The 24076-nt window shown below is 39.7% G+C and overlaps 1 protein-coding gene across 3 annotated transcripts in view; it reads right to left on the bottom strand.

Annotated features, from left to right (window-relative positions):
- Window positions 1-204: 204 nt before the first annotated feature.
- The window catches only part of rgs14a (regulator of G protein signaling 14a), a 48248-nt gene continuing 24376 nt past the window's right edge, over window positions 205-24076 (bottom strand). For all 3 annotated transcript variants that reach the window (XM_060915240.1, XM_060915241.1, XM_060915242.1), the window contains 9 exons: window positions 17291-17369; window positions 17087-17187; window positions 14923-15126; window positions 14581-14675; window positions 12352-12478; window positions 12118-12199; window positions 6276-6350; window positions 1574-2331; window positions 205-1452 (listed from right to left, as the gene is read on the bottom strand). In XM_060915240.1, the coding sequence (XP_060771223.1) occupies window positions 2036-2331; window positions 6276-6350; window positions 12118-12199; window positions 12352-12478; window positions 14581-14675; window positions 14923-15126; window positions 17087-17187; window positions 17291-17369 (1059 nt within the window). In that variant the 3' untranslated portion in view covers window positions 205-1452; window positions 1574-2035. The remainder of the gene's footprint in view (window positions 1453-1573; window positions 2332-6275; window positions 6351-12117; window positions 12200-12351; window positions 12479-14580; window positions 14676-14922; window positions 15127-17086; window positions 17188-17290; window positions 17370-24076) is intronic.

The raw sequence follows: 24076 nt of genomic DNA on the forward strand, positions 1-24076 counted from the left end.
ATCAGTCTCATTGAATCATTCAAGTGAATCATTTAGTGAATCATACCATTAATCCTGGATAAATTACCAAACAGCTAGATTATGGTATATTTCCAAATTATTATTGATCACTTATTATATTACATAAATCTGCACCTTTTTGAATTCTTTGAGAGATTGGGGACTTCAGATATTGTTCACACCAACAAGATGAATACACACAGCTTTGATAATAAATGAATTTATTATACAAAGATAAAAATAATAATCAATATATACAAGCAGTGAGGTGTATATATGTGTGTGTGTGTTTATGTGTGGTGTGTGTGTGTGTGGCCTAGCTTGTTGCTAGCTAAAACAAAGGAATGTTATCGAAATAGAACAAAGGATTAGCTCTGTTGCTAATGTGTGCTTGTGTGTGTGGGAATGACTTGACCATGTGTTTAGCCTCGTGTAGCTAACTACACATGGTGGAGGCCTAGATTAGCCTTATGTTGCTAGTGTGTGTTTGTGAAAGGCCCTATGGCCTAGCTAAAGTGTGTTTGTTAGGCCTGGTGAGGCCTACTGAGCACGTGTTGCTAAAGACAAAGGGAAGCTGTAGCTAACCCACTAGCTCATAACCATACTGAATCCACTGAAATCTTGATGAGATCAAGATGTATAATAATGAAATTAAAATGTTAGTAAGAATAAGAGAGAGAGAAGCATGCACAGCCTGTCTATTAAAACAATTGAGATTAAAACAAAAACAGAACAATTCAACACGCTGCATGTTTAACAGTGTAACAGATAAACCTGGGTTTAAATTCACACTATTTCAATAAAAGCAAATTCCTAAGACTATCTTAATTATGCCCAAATGCCAAAATCTTACTTAATCCTGCCTTTAGCAAGATATGAAGAAATATTCGCCGGTGTAGTTTTGGGCCTTGCCGTTGGAGCACGTGAGCCGCTCGTGATGGAGGCGTAGAGAACTTTCTGGTCCAGCGGAGCACTTGGGTGGTTCCCGTGGAAAGCAGAGGATTCTTGGTCCGAACTGCAGCGTTCGTGAGGAAAAGTCTCTGATCAGAATAAGATGCACAGCGCTTTTGAGTTAAAAAGGATTCAATCGCTTCTTAACTTTTAACTGCCTGGGCTGCAGTCGTGACGTCACTTCTAATACGAATAAACTGGTTGTAACTCAGGTTGAGTTTAAAGATCGCGCGACTCTGGAGTTTACCTTGGCCAAGGGTAAGAAAGAAAATCGCGCTGAGTGATGGATCTTGCAAGAAAGAAAGAAAAAGATGTCTTTTTGGTGGAGAGCATCTCTTTTGTGCGTCTAGATTCCTTGAAATCCAGACACGAGAGACAAAGATGGAAGCATTGTCCCATTGTTTTATGCTTCCCTGTATGCAGCGGTGACCCCGCCCCGGCATGACGCAGGTCAACGCGGAAGTGGCCTGATGGGAAATGTAGTTTCTTAGTGGAATGTACCTACAAGTGGGAGAAATTTTTTTTAAATAAACACAATATCTAATTCAGTTTAAACAGTTTACATTTTGAGTATTTAAAATGCAGGTAATAACAACCTTTATTCAAGTAATTTTTTTGATACCTCTGTATATTAATAAGTTTAGACATGGAGATCATTCACAGTTCATCTTCCAGTATCAGACTGTATTAGACCTGAAGAGCAAAGGTACCAATGCAGACAACAAAACAGACATATTAAACACAAATCTTTCAGAAAAAGTTAATTCTGTTATTTTGGGACAAATTACTTCAAGTGAAAAATTCATAAGTGAATAAAAATCTCATATAAAGCATGTGCAAGTGCATCAAACAATACTAAAAAATAAATATAGTATGAGCATGCTTGATCATAAAAACACAAAAGGACAAAATAAATACACAACACAAATCTCAGATGTCTCTGCACAGAGTTCTCTTTGCTCCTCTTTTGTCTTTACAAAATAAACAGTGTCACAGTTTACAGTCTTCATCAAATAATGTGTGTGAGAATATGCTAAATATGAAGACTGTTCCATACACACAACAAGCACACACACACATGTCCTCAATGTGACATCTCCTCTGCAGAACCTGCACAGTCACTTTGTTCTGTTTTACTCTTCTCTTCATTAGAGTCTTTATGATCTCCATTCATGCAGGGTTTCCCCTTATCTGCTGCTTTCGTTTGTGTGTTTGAGCGGCTCTCCTGTATGTTCTCAGGGTTCTGTTCTTCACTCTTTTCCTTGCTCTGCTGTGCAGGGATCTGTAAGAACAAGGGCAGCGCCAATTGTTCTTTGGTTAATAAGCCACGCTGGTCATCAGCCCGGCTGCACTGTATGCGGGTCAGCATCTCCACCAGACCTGAAAGACGACAAGATGGTAGAGATTCAGCAACAGGGCACAAAGAATGATTTGTGAATTATGAAGGTTTCTACTTAGTCCATCACTAGGTGACACTCATTCCTCAGTGTCAGAACCTCACATCCTCAATAAATGAGAATGGCTGGTTATCTATCCATCCATCCATTATCCGTAACCACTTATCCTGTGCAGGGTCACAGGCAAGCTGGAGCCTATCCCAGCTGACTACGGGCGAAAGGCAGGGTACACCCTGGACAAGTCGCCAGGTCATCACAGGGCTGACACACAGAGACAAACAACCATTCACACTCACATTCACACCTACAGTCAATTTAGAGCCACTAATTAGTCTAACCTGCATGTTTTTGGACTGTGGGGGAAACCAGAGGACCTGGAGGAAACCCACACAGACACAGGGAGAACATGCAAACTCCACACAGAAAGGACCTCATCGGCCACTGGCCTCGAACACAGAATCTTCTTGCTGTGAGGCGACAGTGCTAACCACTACACCACCGTGCCACTCGGCTGGTAAGCTAGCTCAATAAATTCCATCACTTTGGTCATGATTCCTTAGCTTTCAGATGGCTCTTGTAATTTTGGTATCGGTTAAACGTGGTCTGGACAGTTTGGTGCCTCATTGCCTCTGTGTACTATCCATCTAGTTCTGCTAGCTTTTCTTACTCACTGTACTTGTTTGTATGATGTAAATCTCAAGTGATTGCTTTAAGACTACTCAGAAAGCCCAGCCTCCCAAAAAATGTCAGTAAAATGCGACAATGACCTTTAAGAGAAGAGAAGCGGCTTTGGGACCAAAAGGTCACTGGTTCGATTCCCTGGATGAGCAGAAATGGCTGAAGGGAAGATTTAATTTATTAGCTTTTGCCATAGCAATAGATAGATAGATAGATAGATAGATAGATAGATAGATAGATAGATAGATAGATATGTACATACATTATGGCTGGGAAAACACTACAGCTCGCACCAATTACAGTGGCCCCCATCTATCTATATAATAAACAGCAAAGTTTGTTTGTTTGCTTGTTGGTTTGTTTGTCTTGAACTAACGTCACCATTTCTCGATGGATTTTCACCAAATTTGGCAAGTAGGTCCGGGGATGACCCAGAATTTTTTTCAGATATAAACAAAATTCATGTACTGGCCCCAGGGAGGTCCCTGGGGGGGCACAACATCTGCCCATCCCCTCCCTCAATGCCTTTCATGTTACATTTATCAATACAAACTCTCGACAGAGCTTTACTAAACTTGGCACGCAGGTACAGGAAATAGCCACAATTTGGCAAAACTCAGAAATTCCATATTTGGCCCCAGGGGGTCCTCAGTGAGCCCCTGGGTGGTGGATGTTTGGATTTTTGTTTGTCTTGGGTTAACATCAGCATTTTTCGACGGATCTTCACCAAATTCGACATGGAAGTCTGGGGGCAACCCAGAATTTTGCAAAACCCAAAACCTTCTTTCTGTGAGGCAAAAGTGCTAACCACTGCACCACCATGCCACCCATTGAGCAAGGCTCGTAAGCATAACTGCCCACTACTCTAGGTATTTGTGCTCACATACCCAGATGGGTTAAATACAGAAAAAGAATTTCACTGTGCTCTAATGTACATGTGACAAAGGCTTAAAATTCCCCAATGAAATGTTTACCAATGTGTCTGTTTTATTCATCACTAGGTCATTCGCTCAGTACTTTAGTGAATCTAAATATCAAAATATCTCCCTGCAGTATCACACTCCATTGTCCGTCATCACATGGTTTCAATAGGCTTCAATAGCATATTCAACTATACTGTGTTTTAAATGCAGCAAAGCCAAACACTCATTGGACAATAGGCTTTTGAGCTTCACTGCGAGTCCAAGAGTGCTTCAGGGGTGGGTTTTCATAGCCAGTGTCAATCACTGCAACAGTAATGAACATGATAGACATCTCCAACTTAAACATATCAGCACCAGTCAGTCAACTGCAGGGACATGGATGAGGCTTTTTATTCTGCTACAGTGTTAAATATTGTAAACAAATTCTAAGTATAATGCTCAGTTTGATTATTTCAGGAGCTTAGCTGCTTTTTAGTGAAGGATGGCAGTCATTGTTAATTAGTGGTGAACCATGACTACCGGTACTGTATATAGCTGGCACTCCAGCTCAGCCAAAACTTAGCCAGACACACTAAAAAAGCAACAGGGCAAAGGATTTTGCAAGGGATTAGCGGCAGGCTGCCAGGTCGCTCCGCTGTATGTAGCTGTCAATTGATTTTAAAAGTAACTACGTAAATTACACAGGGAAATTAGTATTTAAGTCTGAGTGAAAAATACTGTGGTGAGCATGCATGGAAGAAGAGTCTGGAGACAGAAATCTTAGTTTCTCGGTCGTTAGCCTGTGCTACTTGCTCTCTATAGCACTGGCTTGACTGCTTTATTAGCATTCACTAACACTACTGATAAACACTACACAGTGAAGGTGACTTCACTGCTGCGCCAACGGCGCCGACTCATGGTTAAGTTCACGCTGGCCTTCAAGAAGGTGTAGGGTGATCATTTTTTGGTCCCTCCCACTATAAATCAAAATCCAATTGGTTAATTCATCTGTCACTTCCTACACAAACATACACTTCCATGGCCTTCTGTCCCAGCAATGAAGTCCTAGCCAATGAGTGAGCAGCTCTAAGCTCTTCTCAGCCTAGAGACAATATTTTTTTAATTTCCCTGAGGGAACCCACCCAAAGGGATCAATAAAGTTCTATCTAATCTAATCTAATCTAACAAACAAAAAAATCTCACTGGTAACTCTAATGTTTTCAGGACAGTCACCCTTTCATTTCTGAAGCAAATTTGAAAGAAAATGAGGCCGAATTAGAAGAGAATAATTATAATGAAATTATGAAAGAATGAAAGCAATTAAAAAATTAAAGAAATTAAATATAGCATTTGAAATGTTGATATGTGTGGGCCTTCTCTGAAGGCCTAGAAAGCCCTGACAGTTCCCCTCTGTTGTTAATACTGTTGACTTTAAATTTTTTTTTTAATGTTTTTTTAATGGTCTTACTTAAGAGGTGAGGGTGAGAGAATTAAACACTAGTGCAGAACAATGCCTGGGACTGATTTTTAATTCAGATGTCATTAAGCAAAAACAGATCCTTGCATCTGTCTTAGTATAGTTGATTGGTTGACTAGTAGTGCTGGGAATAAGCATATGTACCGCTGGTCTTGTCTGGGGACAGACAGCCATGCTTCTCCCATTATAAAAACCACCAGCTTCCTCTGGGTTAGTGCTGTTAAAATTCTTTGCTTTGCTTCCCCTAAAGGGCGCAAACAGCACTGGCTTCGTCTGAAACAATGACAACTGACAGGCTGATGACGTGACTCACTTCAGTGGACACTTTTTTTTCCCTTTCCCCCCTCAGCACATTTAGCAAGACCTGACTTGTATTTTGTGTCATTGATCAGCCAACTATGAAAAACTCAGACTACGGCAATGTATGCTAGCAGCAACTCTTCTCAATGCTAATTACAAAGAACCAAATGTTAACAGTCTCAATAGCAGCAGCAGAAACAATGTAAAGTCTATAGCAGCACAGTGGTGTCTTTAATGTTTATTTGGCATGTAATGAAGAAGAAGCCTTTATTTGTTACATGTACACTCAAATACCTCCTCTGCATTTAACCCATCTGAAGCAGTGAACACACAAGTGAGCAGTGGGCAGCCATGCTACAGCACCCAGGGAGCAGTTGGGGGTTAGGTGCCTTGCTCAAGGATACCATGATACAGAGGGAGGGGAACATGCTGTTCATTCACTCAACTCCCCTCACATTTTTCCTGCTGGTCCCAGGACTCAAACCAGCAATGCTGTGGGCCCAAGACTGTTTCTCTAACCTTCAGGCCATGGCTGCTACCCAATGATAAGTGAATATTGATCGTACTTACCTTCCATCTCATTTTTGGGCTTGCCACTCATTCGGCCTCGTTCTATAGCTGGACTTCCCTTGGCGTCACCTTCACCTGAACCGGGAGCAGCACAAAATAAAAAACACTCAGACAAGTGACACTTTACACCACCAGAGTAATGCTGATGAAACATGTACACAGACTTTATAGCATGAAAAATCTTTGATACATCAATATCCAATAAAAAAAATGACTCAGTGCCTAGTGCTGTTGGTCTAAAAGACTTTAGAACAGTTTTGAAGTAACTTTCCTGAAGGAAGGGTTTGTCGTTTACTCAAAAAGTAAGACCACCAAGTCTTTGCTTTTGCAGCGCACATTTAGGGATGAAGGAAGCTCATCACTGGATTTGGTGTGGAGAAGCCGCAGTGTAATTGGATGTTAAGGATCGTTACAAGTAACGAAGTGACGAGCCTGGCTTGCAAGATTAAAGTCAGGCATGAGGGCCTGTCTCAAAAAGGTGCAAGGGTTCTTTGGTTGCTGATTCTAGGTTCTTCTGTTATAGGGTTCTATATAGACAGATTAAAGGTCTCATCTCATCTCATTATCTCTAGCCGCTTTATCCTGTTCTACAGGGTCGCAGGCAAGCTGGAGCCTATCCCAGCTGACTACGGGCGAAAGGCGGGGTACACCCTGGACAAGTCGCCAGGTCATCACAGGGCTGACACATAGACACAGACAACCATTCACACTCACATTCACACCTACGGTCAATTTAGAGTCACCAGTTAACCTAACCTGCATGTCTTTGGACTGTGGGGGAAACCGGAGCACCCGGAGGAAACCCACATGGACACGGGGAGAACATGCAAACTCCACACAGAAAGGCCCTCGCCGGCCACGGGGCTCGAACCCGGACCTTCTTGCTGTGAGGCGACAGCGCTAACCACTACACCACCGTGCCACCCTGCAGATTAAAGGTTCCTCAGAGAAACCAACTTAAACTCTTAGAAGCTAGATGGAACGCTTTTGGCCTGTAAGGCTATGAAGTGCGTTTGTGAGCTGAACATTTACGCATTTAAAGATTTACAAGCTAAACACATGAAGACAGGAGAGCTGACGAAGAGTAAAAGACATTCAAACTGACCCCTTGCACATGACATCACACGTCACATGATAATTCTACCTGGGGGTCAAACAGACACTGTCTTTCGTGTAAGCAAGGCTTAATCTGTCTTAAATATGTTTCATTTTTGTGCCATTTTTGGTTGTTCAAATCGAGAAATAGATAAAAGGTATTACCGTCTCCCTGTTATCAAGAAAAATGTTAACAAAGAAAAGCAAATGCTTCAAGAAGAATGAAGAAATGAGTGGTTAAAGAGAATATGATGAGAGGAGCTAAGCCTGAAAACTCCAGTGAAATTCACGATTGTATTTAAAATGTATTTTTAAAAAATAGAAAGTCGGAAGTGAGGATGGAAGAGTTTACTTAAGAATCTCGTTTTATTTTTTCTGTTCGCTTTCGAGTTAGCTTCTTCATGAAAGTGTTTGATTTTCTTACAGGTGAAGCAGCTTCCTTATTCGACACAGAAAACCCAGATTGGTTTTAAACACCTTGGACATAACTCAGTAAAAAACTCAACAAGGGGCGACATGCATGATATATCCTGAAAGAACAGAAAAGATTAAGAGCAGAGAGCGCTGAAGCTTTGTTTCTGTTATCAGAGGAACACAGTCCTGTGCAAAATATCACCATGGAGCCAGAGTGTAGTAATGACCCTACAGTTCGAGAGAGTTCGACACAAACACACTGAACTTTACAACAGCTGCATGCATATGAAATGGAAATAAATCGACTGAGTCAGGAAAAACTGTTTTGGATAAAATTGTTACTGTCCATTACACACTGATCAACCTGTATGGCTCAGTTGTGCCTTTTGAATTGAGTATAAATGAAGAGGGAACTGAACATTAACCATTTATTGAAATTATTATTACAAGGGTGATTATAGTTACTATATGACTATAGCTACAACTGGAATGTGCTGATTCTGTTAGTGTTTGTAATTATTGGACCATCCGCTATTAGGTGAAATTAAAATTAAATCTTACAATATTGTTTCAAAGTTTAGAGCAAGATATTTTTTTATTTTACAAATAACACTTCAGATATTGTTTTAACAAAAATAAGTATCACTGTATAAATGATAGAGTGCAAATAGCTCTGTAACTTGATGTCCTTGGAGTTGCTGAGTCATGGAGGGGTGGGAGGGAATACCGTCCAGCCCACAGTTCAGGTTGGAGTCCTTTGAGAGTAAATACTTTGGCTTTCGCAACACTCTGTTCCCAAAAGCTGATGTCGGGAAAAAGTCTTTACACAAAGAAGGTTTTCTTGCTTTTGTAGGGTTTTTTTTTTTAACTGTTCTTGACGTGTTGGGACTCTTTGGGAAAAAGAAGGTATATTCCAACATGTACAGGGTCTTGCAAACGTATTCATCCCCCTTGGTGTTTGTCCTGTTTTGTTGCATTACAAGCTGGAATTGAAATGGATTTTTTGGGGGTTTGCACAGTGGCGTAGCCAGGATTTTTTACATGGGGTGGCAAAGGGGGGCCAAGGATATACAAGGGGTGGCCATGCTGTGACTAAATAAGGGGGCGGGGTCCTCCCCCGGGAAATTTTGAATTAGCTAGGTTTCCTGATTTCCTGTATTAAGCTGTATCTGGTGGCATATCTGGTGGCATATCTGGTGCCTAACTCATGAACAAAACCCATGTGAGCCAAGAGGTCAGAAATTAATGTATTAATTTATTTATGTAACATAAAGCATCTGCAAAACAAAGAAACCATCCAACTTGTTTGCTCTAGTTAAGCATCAGGATTTTAATGATCACTACTAAAATGCAAAAGTAAAAACTAAAAGATCACCTGTCCCAGGCACCTGGGAAGTAGTAAGGATATTAGTCAGGCTTGAATAAAGAGTGCTTTGCTCAGGAAAAGGAAAATACTTGTATACTTAACTCATACATACAACATATGTAAACACTTACAACATGTTGTGATATTGTCCATTGTAAGTACTGTACAAACTAAATGTGTTGAGTTACAAAATGTGTGTGTGTGTGTGTGTGTGTGTGTGTGTGTGTGTGTGTGTGTGTGAAGAAATGTTACATGTAAATACAAAAATGAAGTGCATAAGTTGTGTGTGTGAAAGAGAGAGTGTATGTTCAGTGTGCATGAGTGTTGTGTGTGTTGAGAGTGCACGAGTGTTGTGTATACCAGTCAGTGTGTTACATGTAAATATAGAAATGTAGTGCATCATGCATGAGTGGTGTGTGTGTATAAGAGAGGGTGTGTGTTGAGAGTGCATGAGTTGTATCTTATAGTGAGTGAGAGAAAGACATAGTGTGTGTTAAGAGAGTGAAGTATGTGTTCATATATGAGTGAGAGAGAGAGAGAATGTCAAGACAGTGCATGAGTGTTACATTTAAATATTTTTTTGCGCATGAGTTGTATGTCTGTGTTGAGAGTGTATGAATGTTACATGTAAATATAGAAATGTAGTGCACAAATTGTGTGTGTGAGAGTGAGATATACAGTGTGTTAAGAGAGTGCATAAGTGTCGTGTATGAGTGAGTGTGTTACATATAAATATAGAAATGTGGTGCATGAGAGGGGTAGGGGGAGAGTGTGTGTTGAGAGAATGCATGAGTGTTGTGTATGTATGAGTGTGACAATTATTCATCAATGTGTACCTCCACCAGTAACACACAACATCTCTATATTTTCATGTAACAGACAAACATTAACTTTAAAAGTTGTATTCTGTGGTTAGAGTGAGCAAAGTGATTCACAGACAGCTAACTTGCCAACGTAATTTTCTCTTTTGAGTCATACAATCAAAAACCACCGACGTTTTGCGTTCTATCAATCTAGTATCTATCTATCTATCTATCTATCTATCTATCTATCTATCTATCTATCTATCTATCTCTCTATCTATCTATCTATCTATCTATGTGTGCACACAGCACAAATCCCACTGTAGCCGGATATCTATAAAGATGCATATTTATCTATACGGTTGCATTTACATGTAAACGAAGGTTTCAGTCACTGAAAATGGATACTTTCGAAAACTCCGGGCAAAGTGGAGATTTCTGGAAACTCGGGAGATTTCTGGAAACTCTGAATTGTCTGAGGACAGAATTGTAACTGTATGTCTACAAAGTGAGAAAACTTGAAGAGAGTACAAGAGATGAATAACTTGCATCCCAAATTAATCGCACGTTCACGTAGTTCGTAGGTTGTTGTGCTGTCGGACTAGAGCATGACTATCTGATACCACCTGCTGCTTGAACACGCGAAATGTTTATGCGCTACGGTAATATGCATCCCCGCAGAAACCAAATAGGCGGAACAAAAATCCAGCGGGTGGAACTAACATTTTGTGGGACATATCGGTTTTATAAATTTTATTGTCCGGCCCTGGGGTGGCCAGGGCGGGGCCAAGGCGTGCCCTGGGGTGGCCACGCCCCTCGGCCACCCCTTAGCTCTGCTCCTGGGTTCGCACCATTTGATTTACACAACATGCCTACCACTCTAAAGGTGTACATTTTTTTTTTTATCGTGACACAAACAATAATTAAGATGAAAAAGCATAAATCTGGAGTGTGCATAAGTATTCCCTCCCAAAGTCAATACTTTATAGAGCCACCTTTTGCTACAATTACAGCTGCAAGTATGTCTCTATTAGCTTAGCACATCTAGCCACTGGGATTTTTGCCCATTCCTCAAGGCAAAACTGCTTCAACTCCTTCAAGTTAGATGGGTTGCACTGGTGTACAGCAATCTTCAAGTTATGCCACAAATTCTCAATTGGATTGAGTGTTATCATTGGTGTCTTTGTTGCATCTCTGATTAACGCCCTCCTTGCCCGGTCTGTGAGTTTTGGTGGGCAGCCTTCTCTTGTCAGGTTTGTGGTGGTGACATATTCTTTCCATTTTGCTATAATGGATTTAATGGTGCTCCCTGGGATATTCAAAGTTTGGGATATTTTTTATAACACAACCCTGATCTATACTTCTCCACAACTTTGTCTCTGACCTGTTTGGAGGCTCCTTGGTTTTCATGTTGCTTGCTTATTAGCATTGCAGAATCAGGGTCCTTCATGAACAGGTTGATTTATACAGACATCATGTGACAGATCATGTGACACTTTGATTGCACACAGGTGGATCTTAATCAACTAATTATGTGACTTATGAAGTGAACTGGTTGGACCAGCTCTTATTTAGGGGTTTCATACAAAAGGGGGTGAATACTTATGCACACTCCAGATTTCTGTTTTTTCATCTTAATTATTGTTTGTGTCACAATAATAAAAAAAAAAACAATTTGCACCTTTAAAGTGGTAGGCATGTTGTGTAAATCAAATGATGCTAACCCTTCAAAAATCCATTTTAATTCCAGCTTGTAATGCAACAAAACAGAACAAACACCAAGGGAGATGAATACTTTTGCAAGGCACTGTCGCTAATGCTAACGCTAGGCCACAAATCTGCACCATCACTCCAGTCATTTCAAGAAATTTTGTACAGATCAGAACCGCTAATAAACTCTAATTTCTGCATATATCTATCCTTTGCTTCTTTCTGACTAAGATTATCCAAGTAATCCGGTAGTAGAGCTTTTTTAGCTGTAGTTTTCTTCGGACAACAGCAACAGATGCCGGCCATCTTCTCTTGGCTTCAGTATTTGAATAGTATGTAAGCAAAGTTCGCTTTTCCCCCAGGTATAGGGTAGCGATGGTTGTTCACGTAAATGTGATGTCAATGCAACCAAAAACCAAAATATCAGTTTTGGGGTCTCTGATTTCTGACTCACTTTTGACTCGATCCAGACAGAGAGTCTTGTTGGCCAGGGGTAACAGACTGCCGTCCATGTTTAAGGGGTCTTTCGATCCACTCTGACAGAACGACAGAACATGGTTATTAGGCATCACAGGAAATGATTACACAATATAGAACTTCCAACAGTTACAGCAAGTGTAATAAAAAAAGTATAAAAGCAGGTAATCTGCAAATAAGGCAGAATTTAGAAAGCTCTCACAATACACACCACAGTGATGACGGCATCCTGTGGTCGGACATGGTGTTTCTGTAGGACAGAGGAAATGGCATCTCCCAGAGTCTTACTCGATTTGGCCACGATGCCAATCGTCTTCCCTGTGAACACGATCTCCAAACTACACATGCACACACACACATACACAAAGGAAATTATATCACTACAAAAAGCTAGCATGTGGAAATATTTTCAATACCATCAAATCTGTCCATTTCTCAATATGCCACAGCACTGTTGAATTCTTGAATCTGATTGGTCCATGGGTTGATTCATTTTCTACGGTACAACAGCAGCTTTTCCAGTAGTTCTGACTGAGTCTGTTCAATATAAACCTTACATTCTAATGCATTAGCATTTCCATTACATATACAGGGACTTCCAGGACAAATGCTCTACATTATCAGCTTTAATTTAGAAAAAAAAACCACACACATGTATAATTATTGACATGGTGAAGTTTTCTGTGAGGATATATAAAGCTGCATCTTTTCCAGTTTTCCCATCATGTCTTTGGGGTTTCTTCGAAACATGACAAGCTGGATTTTAGCATCAGGGTGGGGTGGGGGATAAGCGACTGCTGAGGGAATGACTGTTTATAGCTGCTATAGCACAAGTGATAACAGGAACTAACTTTAGTTCAGATGTTCCACAGTATATAATACAACTATAAATGTAAAAAATAATAAATAAGACATGATGTTCTTTCATTAATTTAAAAAGTCACATTGCTGTTGTACAAGAGGAATAAAACACTTTGGAACATGCTATTAAAAGGAAAATAAGCAACTTTGGGGTGTAAGATTTCAAATGTGATGCTGTTTTTGTTCTACTGGTAGACATTTTTGCTTCCTTCAAGCATGTACTTTTTAAATTAAATAATCCATCAATAGAAAAATGATTTCAAGCATGAAATAATTTTTTAAAAAGTCTATTGCCTTTTAATATATATATATATATATATATATATATATATATATATATATATATATATATATATATATGTGTGTGTGTGTGTGTGTGTGTGTGTGTGTGTGTGTATATATATATATATATATATATATATATATATATATATAATATCCACATTCACTAGATAAAAGCAATCACATGCTCTGATTGGCTCCTCTACTACTAGGATATCAGCTCATATACCATCAGTAGAGAAAAACAAAATGGCGGATTGTGTTGCTGAACCAACCGAGGATGAAATAAAAACTCGACTTGGAAACAAGACCCCGAAAATTACCAACAAAGCAACAAAATATGGAATGAAAGTATTTGATGGTAAGAATGTATCTTTTTTAATTTTATTTTTCAAGAATTATTATTATAGCATTTTTCACAAATTGCTACTGTCACTTTGCCGGCTTGTTTAGTTTCTAAGCGGAAATGATTTTGTCGGTGTTTTATATAAAGTTTTTATTTATCGAATTTGCAAAAAATAAAAGTGCTCCATTTCTCAAAATCCAGTGAATGTGGATAGAATAAAACAGTTATTCCACTCAATCTCATCGTACATGGCTTATAGACAACTTGCTGCTATGCACCTTGTTGGCTATCAGCTCATGTATGACTCGATTTCATGGAATAAGTGTTTATATATATATATATATATATATATATATATATATATATATATATATATATATATATATGACACCATGTTGGGATAGCCTTTGTGCTCCATGCGAATCAGTGAGCCTTCGACACCCATGACCCTGTTGGCTAGCGTTCATTCTTCATGTTCATCACTGAGCCTTGGGTTCCCATAATCTTCTTGCTGGTTCACCGGTTGTACTTCCTTGGACCACTTTTGTTCGGTACTAACCACTGCACATTGGGAACACCCTACAAAATGTATTAGTTTGGAGATGCTCAGACCCAGTCATCTAGCCATCACAATCTGGCCCTTGTCAAAGTCACTCAGATCCTTACGCTTGCCCATTTTTCCTACTTCCAACACATCAACTTCAAGAACTGACTGTTCTCTTGCTGCCTAATATATCCCACCCCTTGACAGGTGCCTTTCTAACAAAATAATCAATGTTATTCATGTCACCTTTCAGTCTTTCGGTGGTCATAATGTTATGGCTGATCTGTGTGTGTGTATTTATTTATTTACACATTTTTAAAATGTGATGCATCTTGGGAATATCATAGAAATATATTCCAGGTTCATGTAAGGTGTCAATAAACTGTGTGTGAGACGGATGGACTCACGTAAATGTTACTCTGAGTTCCAGGCAGACCTGCTGATCCTGCAGGATAGAACTGTCCTGGTCCAAAGAGAGAGGCTGTTGTTTGCGACACACATTCTGCACAACACAACAGGAAAACATTATTCAGCTGTTGCAAAGGCGGTAGATTACATCAGCCATCAGCCTGTACCCATATTACCAAGCTGGTTTAAATATAACATTGCTGAAGTCATTGGTTTACTCCACCTGATGTAATTTACTTGATAAAAAACAGTGATCACAACATCAATTCCATATATGTGCATTTATTTTCAATGGACATCAGACTCGTTATGTATTAAAATCAGGGCAGTGCGTGTGTGACCTTATCCTTGCCCTGTAGGTAGATCACGATGTCTTTCATGGGGAACCCTCTTTTCTCACACAGGCCGCTCAGCATGTCACGCAGAGTCAGACCGGCTCGAGCCGGTGCCAGGCTGGCGGTGCCATCGGGCATAAACACACAGCAGTACTTATCCGCCCGAGCAGATGAGTTCGGCTCTGAACCGACAGGGCTCCAGGAGCCGTCCTGAGAGCAAGATGATTTAAAAAAATAATAATAAAATAAATTGATCAGGCAATGACAGATGGAAGAATGAATAACAGAATTTGATTGTGGCACACTGCAAAAAAATATTGGAAAGTAAACAATATCCAATATCTCATGATGATATTATTATACAACAAATACAAGGCAATTAAACTTATTTCTAGACATGTTCACTAATAACAAGATTCAAATCTACAAATAAGCAAGATTATCTGCCAATAGAATGCAACAATTTGTTTGAAAACATATTCAAAATATATTTACATGATATCAATTTCTGCTGCACACTGATTTTAAATACACTATTTTTTTTACAAATATTTCAGAATTTCAGATATCAGATAAATGACACCATCCATAAAGTGTCTTAACTAAGAGGTCTTTAAGTCAAATACTTGTATTAATAGTAAATAAACAAAATAAAACACAATTATTTTAAAAACAGCCTATATTGACTATCTTGACTATTTCTAAACATGTCAACATGTCATGTAATGGCTATTTTAAGAGTGTTTTTTTTTTCCAGACAGAAAAGAAAACCATCAACCTTTAATGTAATGAAATTAATTACATTTATTTTAAGCCTGAGATTATTTAGCTTATAATTATTTATGCAATAATAATATTAAAAGGAGAAGTGCTCTGATTGGCTACTCTACTTCTAGGCTATCAGCTCATATACTGTGAGTAGAGAAAAACAAAATGGCGGAGCATGCTGCTGAACCAACTAAGGATGAAATAAAAACTCTACTTGAAAACAAAACCCCAAAATATACAAAAAAAAGGTCTAAAATCCTTCCCATGCCATGCAGTCGGGTACATTGGGAGGCGCTAATCTCCGTTTACATAGCCCTCGGCCTCTCGTCTATACAGCTAGGGTTACAGTGAGGGGCAGGTCCTCTGGTAACCACGAGAGTTTGACTCCCTACTCACATCTTTATTGCAGCGTGCCTTGCCTGATGGGAGTAGGTACCATTTGTATAATGTTCTTTGGTATGACCCAACTGCAAGTAGAACTCATGATCTCCCAGGTGAGAGGTGGACATGTTAACCACTAGGCCAACTCATGGTAATAATAATAAAAAAAAAAAAAAGCAAACAAAAAGAAAGCAACAAAATATGGAATAAATCTTACAGCTATTATTCCATCCACATTCACTGGATATGAGCGATCACATGCTCTGATTGGCTACTCTACTACTAGGATATCAGCTCATATACCATGAGTAGAGAAAAACAAAATGGCGGAGCATGTTGCTGAAACAACTGAGGATGAAATAAAAATTCTACTCGAAAACAAAACCCAAAAAAATACAAAAAAGCAATAAAATATGAAATAAAAGTATTTGATGGTAAGAATGTATCTTTTTTAATTTTTCTAGAATTATTATTATTGTATTTTTCACAAATTACTACTGTCATTTTGCCGGTTTGTTTATATTCTCAGGAGAAATTATTTTGTTGGACATTTTGTCTAAAGTTTTTATTTATTGAATATGCAAAAATTATAAATAAAAATGCTCTGTTTCTCAAAATCTAGTGAATGTGGATAGAATAAGACAGTTATTCCACTCAATCTCGTCGTACATGGATTATAGCCAACTTGGTGCTATGCGCCTCATCAGCTATCAGCTCATGTATGACTCGATTTCATGGAATAACTGTTAAATATGTTTTGTAATGTAGTTCAGTCTAAAATGAAAATGCATGCAATGCAATTGTAATCCAATGTTAGTTTCATAGCTCCAGTGCAAAACACACAAACTAAACACAGCATGTTAAACTTTTCTTGGCTGAAAAACTGCATGAATTTCAGTTTCACAGTTAAACTATTCTTTTAAAAAGATAACACTCCAATTAAAATCTTGAGCAGTTATTAGGATGTGGAGTGTGTTATACATGTGCGCACGCACACACACGCACACACACACACAAACACCTCTGATCTGTTGGATAGCGACCCCAACTCGACACTGCTGCTGGATTTCACCGAGATCTGAGACTCCTGCCTTGACAATGTGATCTGCCGGTAAGACACATCTGCCACAGACACACACGTCATTGTTATATTTAGCTTACTAGTGCTATGCAGAGTCTATAAAACGTGAGAACACAGAGTTACACTAAATCAGTCCTGCAGTACCTCCCCATGATCCTCTCTTCTCAAGCTTCTTCCTTTTGTTGGCTTTACTGTCAGATGATGGCGTTTTCACGTTTGCACTCTGCTCACACACACACACACACACACACACACACACACACACACACACACAGAGTGAAAAGAACATCAGGCCACATTAAATGTACATACAGTCGAGTGCAAAAGTTTGCATCCCCTTTAGTGTGTTTGTTTGTTTGTTTGTTTGTTTGTTTGTTTGTTTGTTTGTTTGTTTTTAATAGCAACAAGATATAAACACACTCCGTACAACACTTTCAACTTATATCAAATGTAATTACTTCACTGGAAACAAGATCTCCAAGCATGTGAGCACATTTCCAATGTAGCTTCATTTATCTAATATTTCATATTATGAGACTTATTTTTTTTAAATAAACAGACATAATATGATATAAAGCCTAAAAATACATCCTATTTGCAAGTTATTTTAGCTTCTTTCAATAAAAAAGCTTGAATTTTTATGAAAAGTAGAACTTGAGGCGATTCAAATATCCAGAACATTAAGAACATTTAATCTTGGTTTTATAATACATGATTTTTAAGCAAAAGGAACACATGAGCAATCAATGTTGCTAAAGATGCTAGTGTTCTGACTAGCAATGTGACATAGCTCCAGATTTCTCTCTTGTGGGCGTAGAGCAACTGTTACTGCTTTCTGTCGTGGGTGCGGCCCTTTAGACTATTTTAAGTTCTGGTATTTGTACATTTCCTATTTTGAGACCATATTAGTTTGTTCATTTGCATAAAACACTTCACAGAAGTCTATACAGTCTTGGTATAGGATTATGTAAAAGGTGTCCAAGACAACTTTTGAAAAAGTTATATTTATATTATTGTGAATTGCAGTATCTGAAGACATACAAATTAAAATTATCATACAAGGACGCTTTTATCAATCAATCAATGCAGCCTCAGCTGAGGTATATGCCTAGCGGCCCAGTCATCACGATTGTTGATGCACAATGTTAGTTCAGAGAGACTCTGAGCCCCAGTGTCCCTCATTAGTGTGTCTAGAAAGGTGGCTGGAAGGTGGCCCCTTCTCAGATGACCATGGGCTGGAAGCCACAGCACCAGCTGACTTGCGGGAAGGTCAGGGTGGTGATAGCCATGACCAACAAGGCCAAGCCTCCTGTAGCCAATCTTGTCTGAGATACAGGAAGGTCACTGTACAGCTCAGAATTGGTGATATAGTCTCTCCAGCTGATGTTAACTACCCTATGGAGCATGCACGTGTAGGTACCATTTAGGGATTTCTCCAATGCAGTTGTGAGAGTCCAGCCCTCGCAACCATAAAGCAAAACAGATTTGACAGTAGCTGAGAAGAAATGAAGCTTTAGTTGTCTAGATAGATTTGATCACCAAACATCTGTTGTGTTGTTGAGTGCTTTCCAAGCTATGCTTTTCCTGACCTTAATGTCTGTCTGAGATGAGTTCACCCACGAACCAAGCTACTTGAAACCAGAAACCTCAAGACATTGACCTTGGCAGGAGCGAAGTGGTATGTTGCTTGGAGTGTTACAGACTAAAACTTTAGTCTTTGCAGCATTAAGCTCAAGACCAATGCAGCTGCATTCCTCTTCCACACGTTCCAGAAGACTTTGTGCCTGGGAAATATCATTCAAAAGCAGTGTGATGTTATCTGCATAGTCTAAGTCTGTAAGATACATTTCAGGCTGCTTCCAGGAATGCCGAGGGGTAATCATGAAGCCAAGCTCTGATTCTCTTCCTTCAACAGCTTTCCTCAGTGCAAAGTCAAGGACGATGATGAACAAGAACAAGGCTAACGTGTCGCCTTTTTACCTTGCCCATGATGGAGTAAGCAGGGCAAGGTATTGTAATCAGTGCGGTTTGTTTGTTTGTTTGTTTGTTTGTTTGTCTGTTAACAATACAGCATCTGGACCAGGGGTAATCAAACTACGGCCTGCGGGCCGACTCCGGCCCGCCACCCCCCTTTGACCGGCCCCCCAGCCCCTCTGCCCCCCACCACTTGAACCGGCCCTATGAGGCAATCCCCAAAAGTGGTCATGGCCTATTTTTTTAAATTGCTTTTTGGCAAATAATAACATGTCTGCATCTTGTATTTTGTTGATTTTATCAATTAAAATTGATATTTAGTTATAAAATGAACTATTCATATTTTCCTAATTTTCGTCATATGCTCGCGATCAAGCAATGACAGGCAGCGCACGCGCAGAGAACTGTCAGTGTTCAGGACAGCAAAATGGCTAGCGGTCAGCGAAAAGTTGACAGAGAGTGCAGAGTTTTTAAAGAACAGTGGACCACCGATTATTTTTTTGTTCAGTGTAAGGACCGTGCAGTTTGTCTTGCATGTAAAGAAAGTGTGTCGGTTTTCAAAGAATATAATCTGCGTCGTCACTACGAAACCCGCCACAAAGAGTATGCTAGTTTGCGAGGACAAACAAGAGAAGACAGGATGCGGAGGATGAAATGCGGACTGGCTGCACAACAGAATGTATTCCTTCACCAAACCCAGATCAACCAGGCTGCTGTCCGAGCTAGCTATAAGGTAGCTCACCTACTAGCTACCCATGGAAAGCCGTTTACTGATGGGGACTTTGTTAAAGTATGCATGCTTGCTGTGGCCGAGGAGGTGTGTCCTAACAAGAAGGATGCGCTCGATGCGGTGAGTCTCCCCGCACCTACTATGACCAGGCGAACCGAAGATTTGGGGGACAACGTGTATGACCAGCTGAATGAGAAAGCGTCAGAATTCGAGTTTTTTGCTTTGGCCATGGATGAGAGCAATGACGTGCAGGACACAGCACAACTGCTGTGATCTATTGATCTATTGCTCATATTATTATAATTTCACTGTTTTTTAAAATGTATTTATTTTATAGGCCTATTTATTTGACCTTTATTAAGTGCTGCACACAATTATTATTAATATTATTAATAATATCAACAGGCCTACCTACAATTTATAATTTTCCACTCACCTTTACCAGTGTCAATCACCTCAACTAGGCAGATGTTTCTTACCTTGACAGCTTTGATGTTATTTTTATTAGAAAATAAATAAATGGAATATCTGTGGTATTTCAAATTAAAACAAAGTGTGAAGACTCGATTACTACTTTTGCAAACCACTAGTAAAGATAAACAAATATGTGCCAGGAATCAAGTGTTGATATACCGTAGTAGTGTGGATATAGTAGTGGGGATGGCTGTGCCACGCTAGTAATCTCTACTACACAATGAGGCCTGCTGGTGGTCATATTTGTCTGGGTCATACAATTCTATGTTATATAGCTGACCCAACCCCGGCCCCCCATCACAGTCAGGAACGACAATGTGGCCCCCAGAGAAAAAAGTTTGGTGACCCCTGATCTAGACGGTTGCACCGATTGACTTCAAATTTTCAAGGTAGGTGGGCAATTGCCTGTAGATTACCTGATTAAATTTTGGGGGTAATCAGGTCAAGGTGAAGGTCAAGGTCACCGAAAAGGTCAACCTTTCAGTCAAAATAGCATATTTTCCATTATAACTCAAAAACGGTTGCCGAAAGATAAATGTTTACTATTATGAGCAAATAGGAACTCCCATATGGCCTTTCATTTGGCACCATGATCTTTGACCTTGAGTGACCTTGAAAGGTCAAACTCAAGATCACGGCTTTTCAGAGGGTTATTGATTGATTGATTGATTGATTGATTGATTGATTGATTGATTGATTGATTTTTTATTATCCCAAAGGGAAATTTGTCTTGGACTCATGCACTGCATACAATGCTCAACAATTAAAAAAAAAACTTACAGGACAGACAACTCAATATAAATAACACATAACAAACAAACAGACAACCCCCCCCCCCCCCCCCCCCCAAAGATTGCACCCTTCCCATAAACACCATGGCACCATTGCATAGTGACTACAGCCTCAGGCAGCATCAATCCAACAATCAAAATCTCACAAGACAGACAACTCAGCATAAATAACACATAATAGACTGACAGACTGACACACACACACACACACCCCAGAATGCACACTTCCCGTAAACACCATGGCACCATTACACAGTGACCACAGCCTCAGGCCGCATCATTTAAAAGTTTGATGGAAGTAGGCACAAATGACTTTCTAAAGTGGTTCAGTTTACAGTGTGGAACTCTAAATCGTCTACCTGAGGGCAAAAGTTCATACTCTGCATATAGAATATGTGATGGGTCAGTCAATATCCTTTGAGCTTGCCTAAGAACAGATTGATCATATAAAGCTTGAAGGGACTGGTAATCCTTCCTACCCATAACCTTCATGGCAGTTTGAATCAGATGGTTGAGCTTGTTTTTCAGTTGCACAGTGAGGTTGCCAAGCCATACTGATATCCCATATCTAACCAAACTCTCCAATACCGCCTGATAGAATACAAACATAATCCTCTGATCCACACCAAACACTCTGAGTCTACGTAAGAAATATAGTCTCTGCTGTATTCGACAACAGAGACTCTCAACATGTACCTTCCAACGAAAAGTATTATCCAGGTGAATTCCTAGGTGCCTGTGTGTGCTGACCTGACTAATGTGTGTATCATGTATGACCACAGGACTGTGGTTCCCAACAGACCTGGGGTCCAGGATCATCTCCTTAGTCTTAGAGACGTTTAAAATAAGATGGTTAGCGTCGCACCACTGCACAAAGTTTCCTATTTCTGAGAAATAGGCTGAAGTACATGTGTCTTTATGCAGTAGGCTAAGGATGGCTGTATCATCTGAAAATTTAAAAACATAACTTGAAAACGGTTGATGGTAGACAGATATTTACCATTATCAACTTATACAAGGTATGTCAGAAAAGTAACAGGACTTAGTGTGCTTCTTCAATGTGAGGGGCATTGTCCACATAGAGTTCTTGCCACAGGGCCAGACGATCAACCAGCATGTCTACAAAGAGATCCTGCAATGTTTGCTTCGTTCAGTGCACAAGAAGAAGTGAGAGTTGTGGCAGGACAACTTGTGGCTGCTTCACCACGACAACATGCCGGCTCACAACACCCTGAGCATCTGGCAGTTCCTTGCCTAGAAGAACATTGCCGTGCTGGAGCAACCTCCCTATTCACCCAACCTGGCTCCATGTGATTTTTTTTTCCTTTTCCCCAAGATCAAGGGGGTCATCAAGGGGACCTGTTTTCCAGACATGGAAGCCATGAAGAGGGCTGTGATAACAGAGCTGCAGAGAATCCCGGGAGAATCCTTCCAGGAGTGCATGGAGGTGTGGCAGAGAAGGATGGGAAAATGTGTTAGACTTGAGGGGGATTATTTCAAAAGGGAAAACTTGTAGTTTGTAGTTGACATAATTTTTTGTGACCCCAGTCCTGATTCTTTTCTGACACACCTCATAGAAAATGCCATATGGGCTTTCATTTGGCACCATGACCTTTGACCTTGAATGAATTTGAAATGTCAAACTCAAGGTCATGGATTTTCATAGGTCTATAACCTGACAGTTGATGATTGAGAAATATTACCACTATCAAAATATAGGTATAAATTAAGTGCTGTCAGGCAAGGTTCATTTTGCCTGGCAACACTTGTAATATTATTGAATTGATTTAAAATTCATCAGAATCTCCATCCAGAATTATCATGATTATGTTTATATGCATGACACAAAACTCTTGAATCTTGAACATAACGGTAATATGACACATTATAAAATTATAGTGGGTGGCACGGTGGTGTAGTGGTTAGCACTGTTGCCTCACAGTAAGAAGGTTCTGTCTGTGTGGGTTTCCTCCGGGTGCTCCGGTTTCCCCCACAGTCCAAAGACATGCAGGTTAGGTTAACTGGTGACTCTAAATTGACCGTAGGTGTGAATGTGAGTGTGAATGGTTGTCTGTGTCAGCCCTGTGATGACCTGGCGACTTGTCCAGGGTGTACCCCGCCTTTCGCCCGTAGTCACGGTGGTGTAGTGGTTAGCACTGTTGCCTCACAGTAAGAAGGTTCTGTCTGTGTGGGTTTCCTCCGGGTGCTCCGGTTTCCCCCACAGTCCAAAGACATGCAGTTTAGGTTAACTGGTGACTCTAAATTGACCGTAGGTGTGAATGTGAGTGTGAATGGTTGTCTGTGTCTATGTGTCAGCCCTGTAATGACCTGGCGACTTGTCCAGGGTGTACCCCGCCTTTCGCCCGTAGTCAGCTGGGATAGGCTCCAGCTTGCCTGCGACCCAGCAGAACAGGATAAAGCGGCTACAGATAATGAGATGAGAGATTATACTTGGGCATTTATTGATTGATTGATTGATTGATTGATTGATTGATTACTTTATTCCGAACAATAAAGAAGAAAGATATAAAAATAAAAATAAAAATTTAAATAAAAAATGCAATAATCAAAACATCGCCATAAACAAACAGAATAGCGTAGCCACAAGGCAGTAACATAATAATGTTCAGAAAGGATTAGGAAGAAGTAAATAACTTATCCAATCCTAACCCTCTATACCACCACTAATCAAACGTTACTTTCCGCCATAATAAACTATATATACAAAAGAAAACAAAAGCAACAAACAAAAACATACCAAAATACCAAGACATACCAACATGGTATAATATCGACCAAATCAAATCATATATACAGATACTTATGTTATGCATATATATACACATACAATACATTTATACAGTACATACATATACACATACCTATAACTATACACAAAATACAAGAAGACCAGTCACAGACTTACTCTCAATTTCATCATCACCTATATAGTCTGCCTGT

This window comes from Neoarius graeffei, chromosome 2, assembly GCF_027579695.1.
Source record: "Neoarius graeffei isolate fNeoGra1 chromosome 2, fNeoGra1.pri, whole genome shotgun sequence".
Classification (NCBI taxonomy): Eukaryota; Metazoa; Chordata; class Actinopteri; order Siluriformes; family Ariidae; genus Neoarius; species Neoarius graeffei.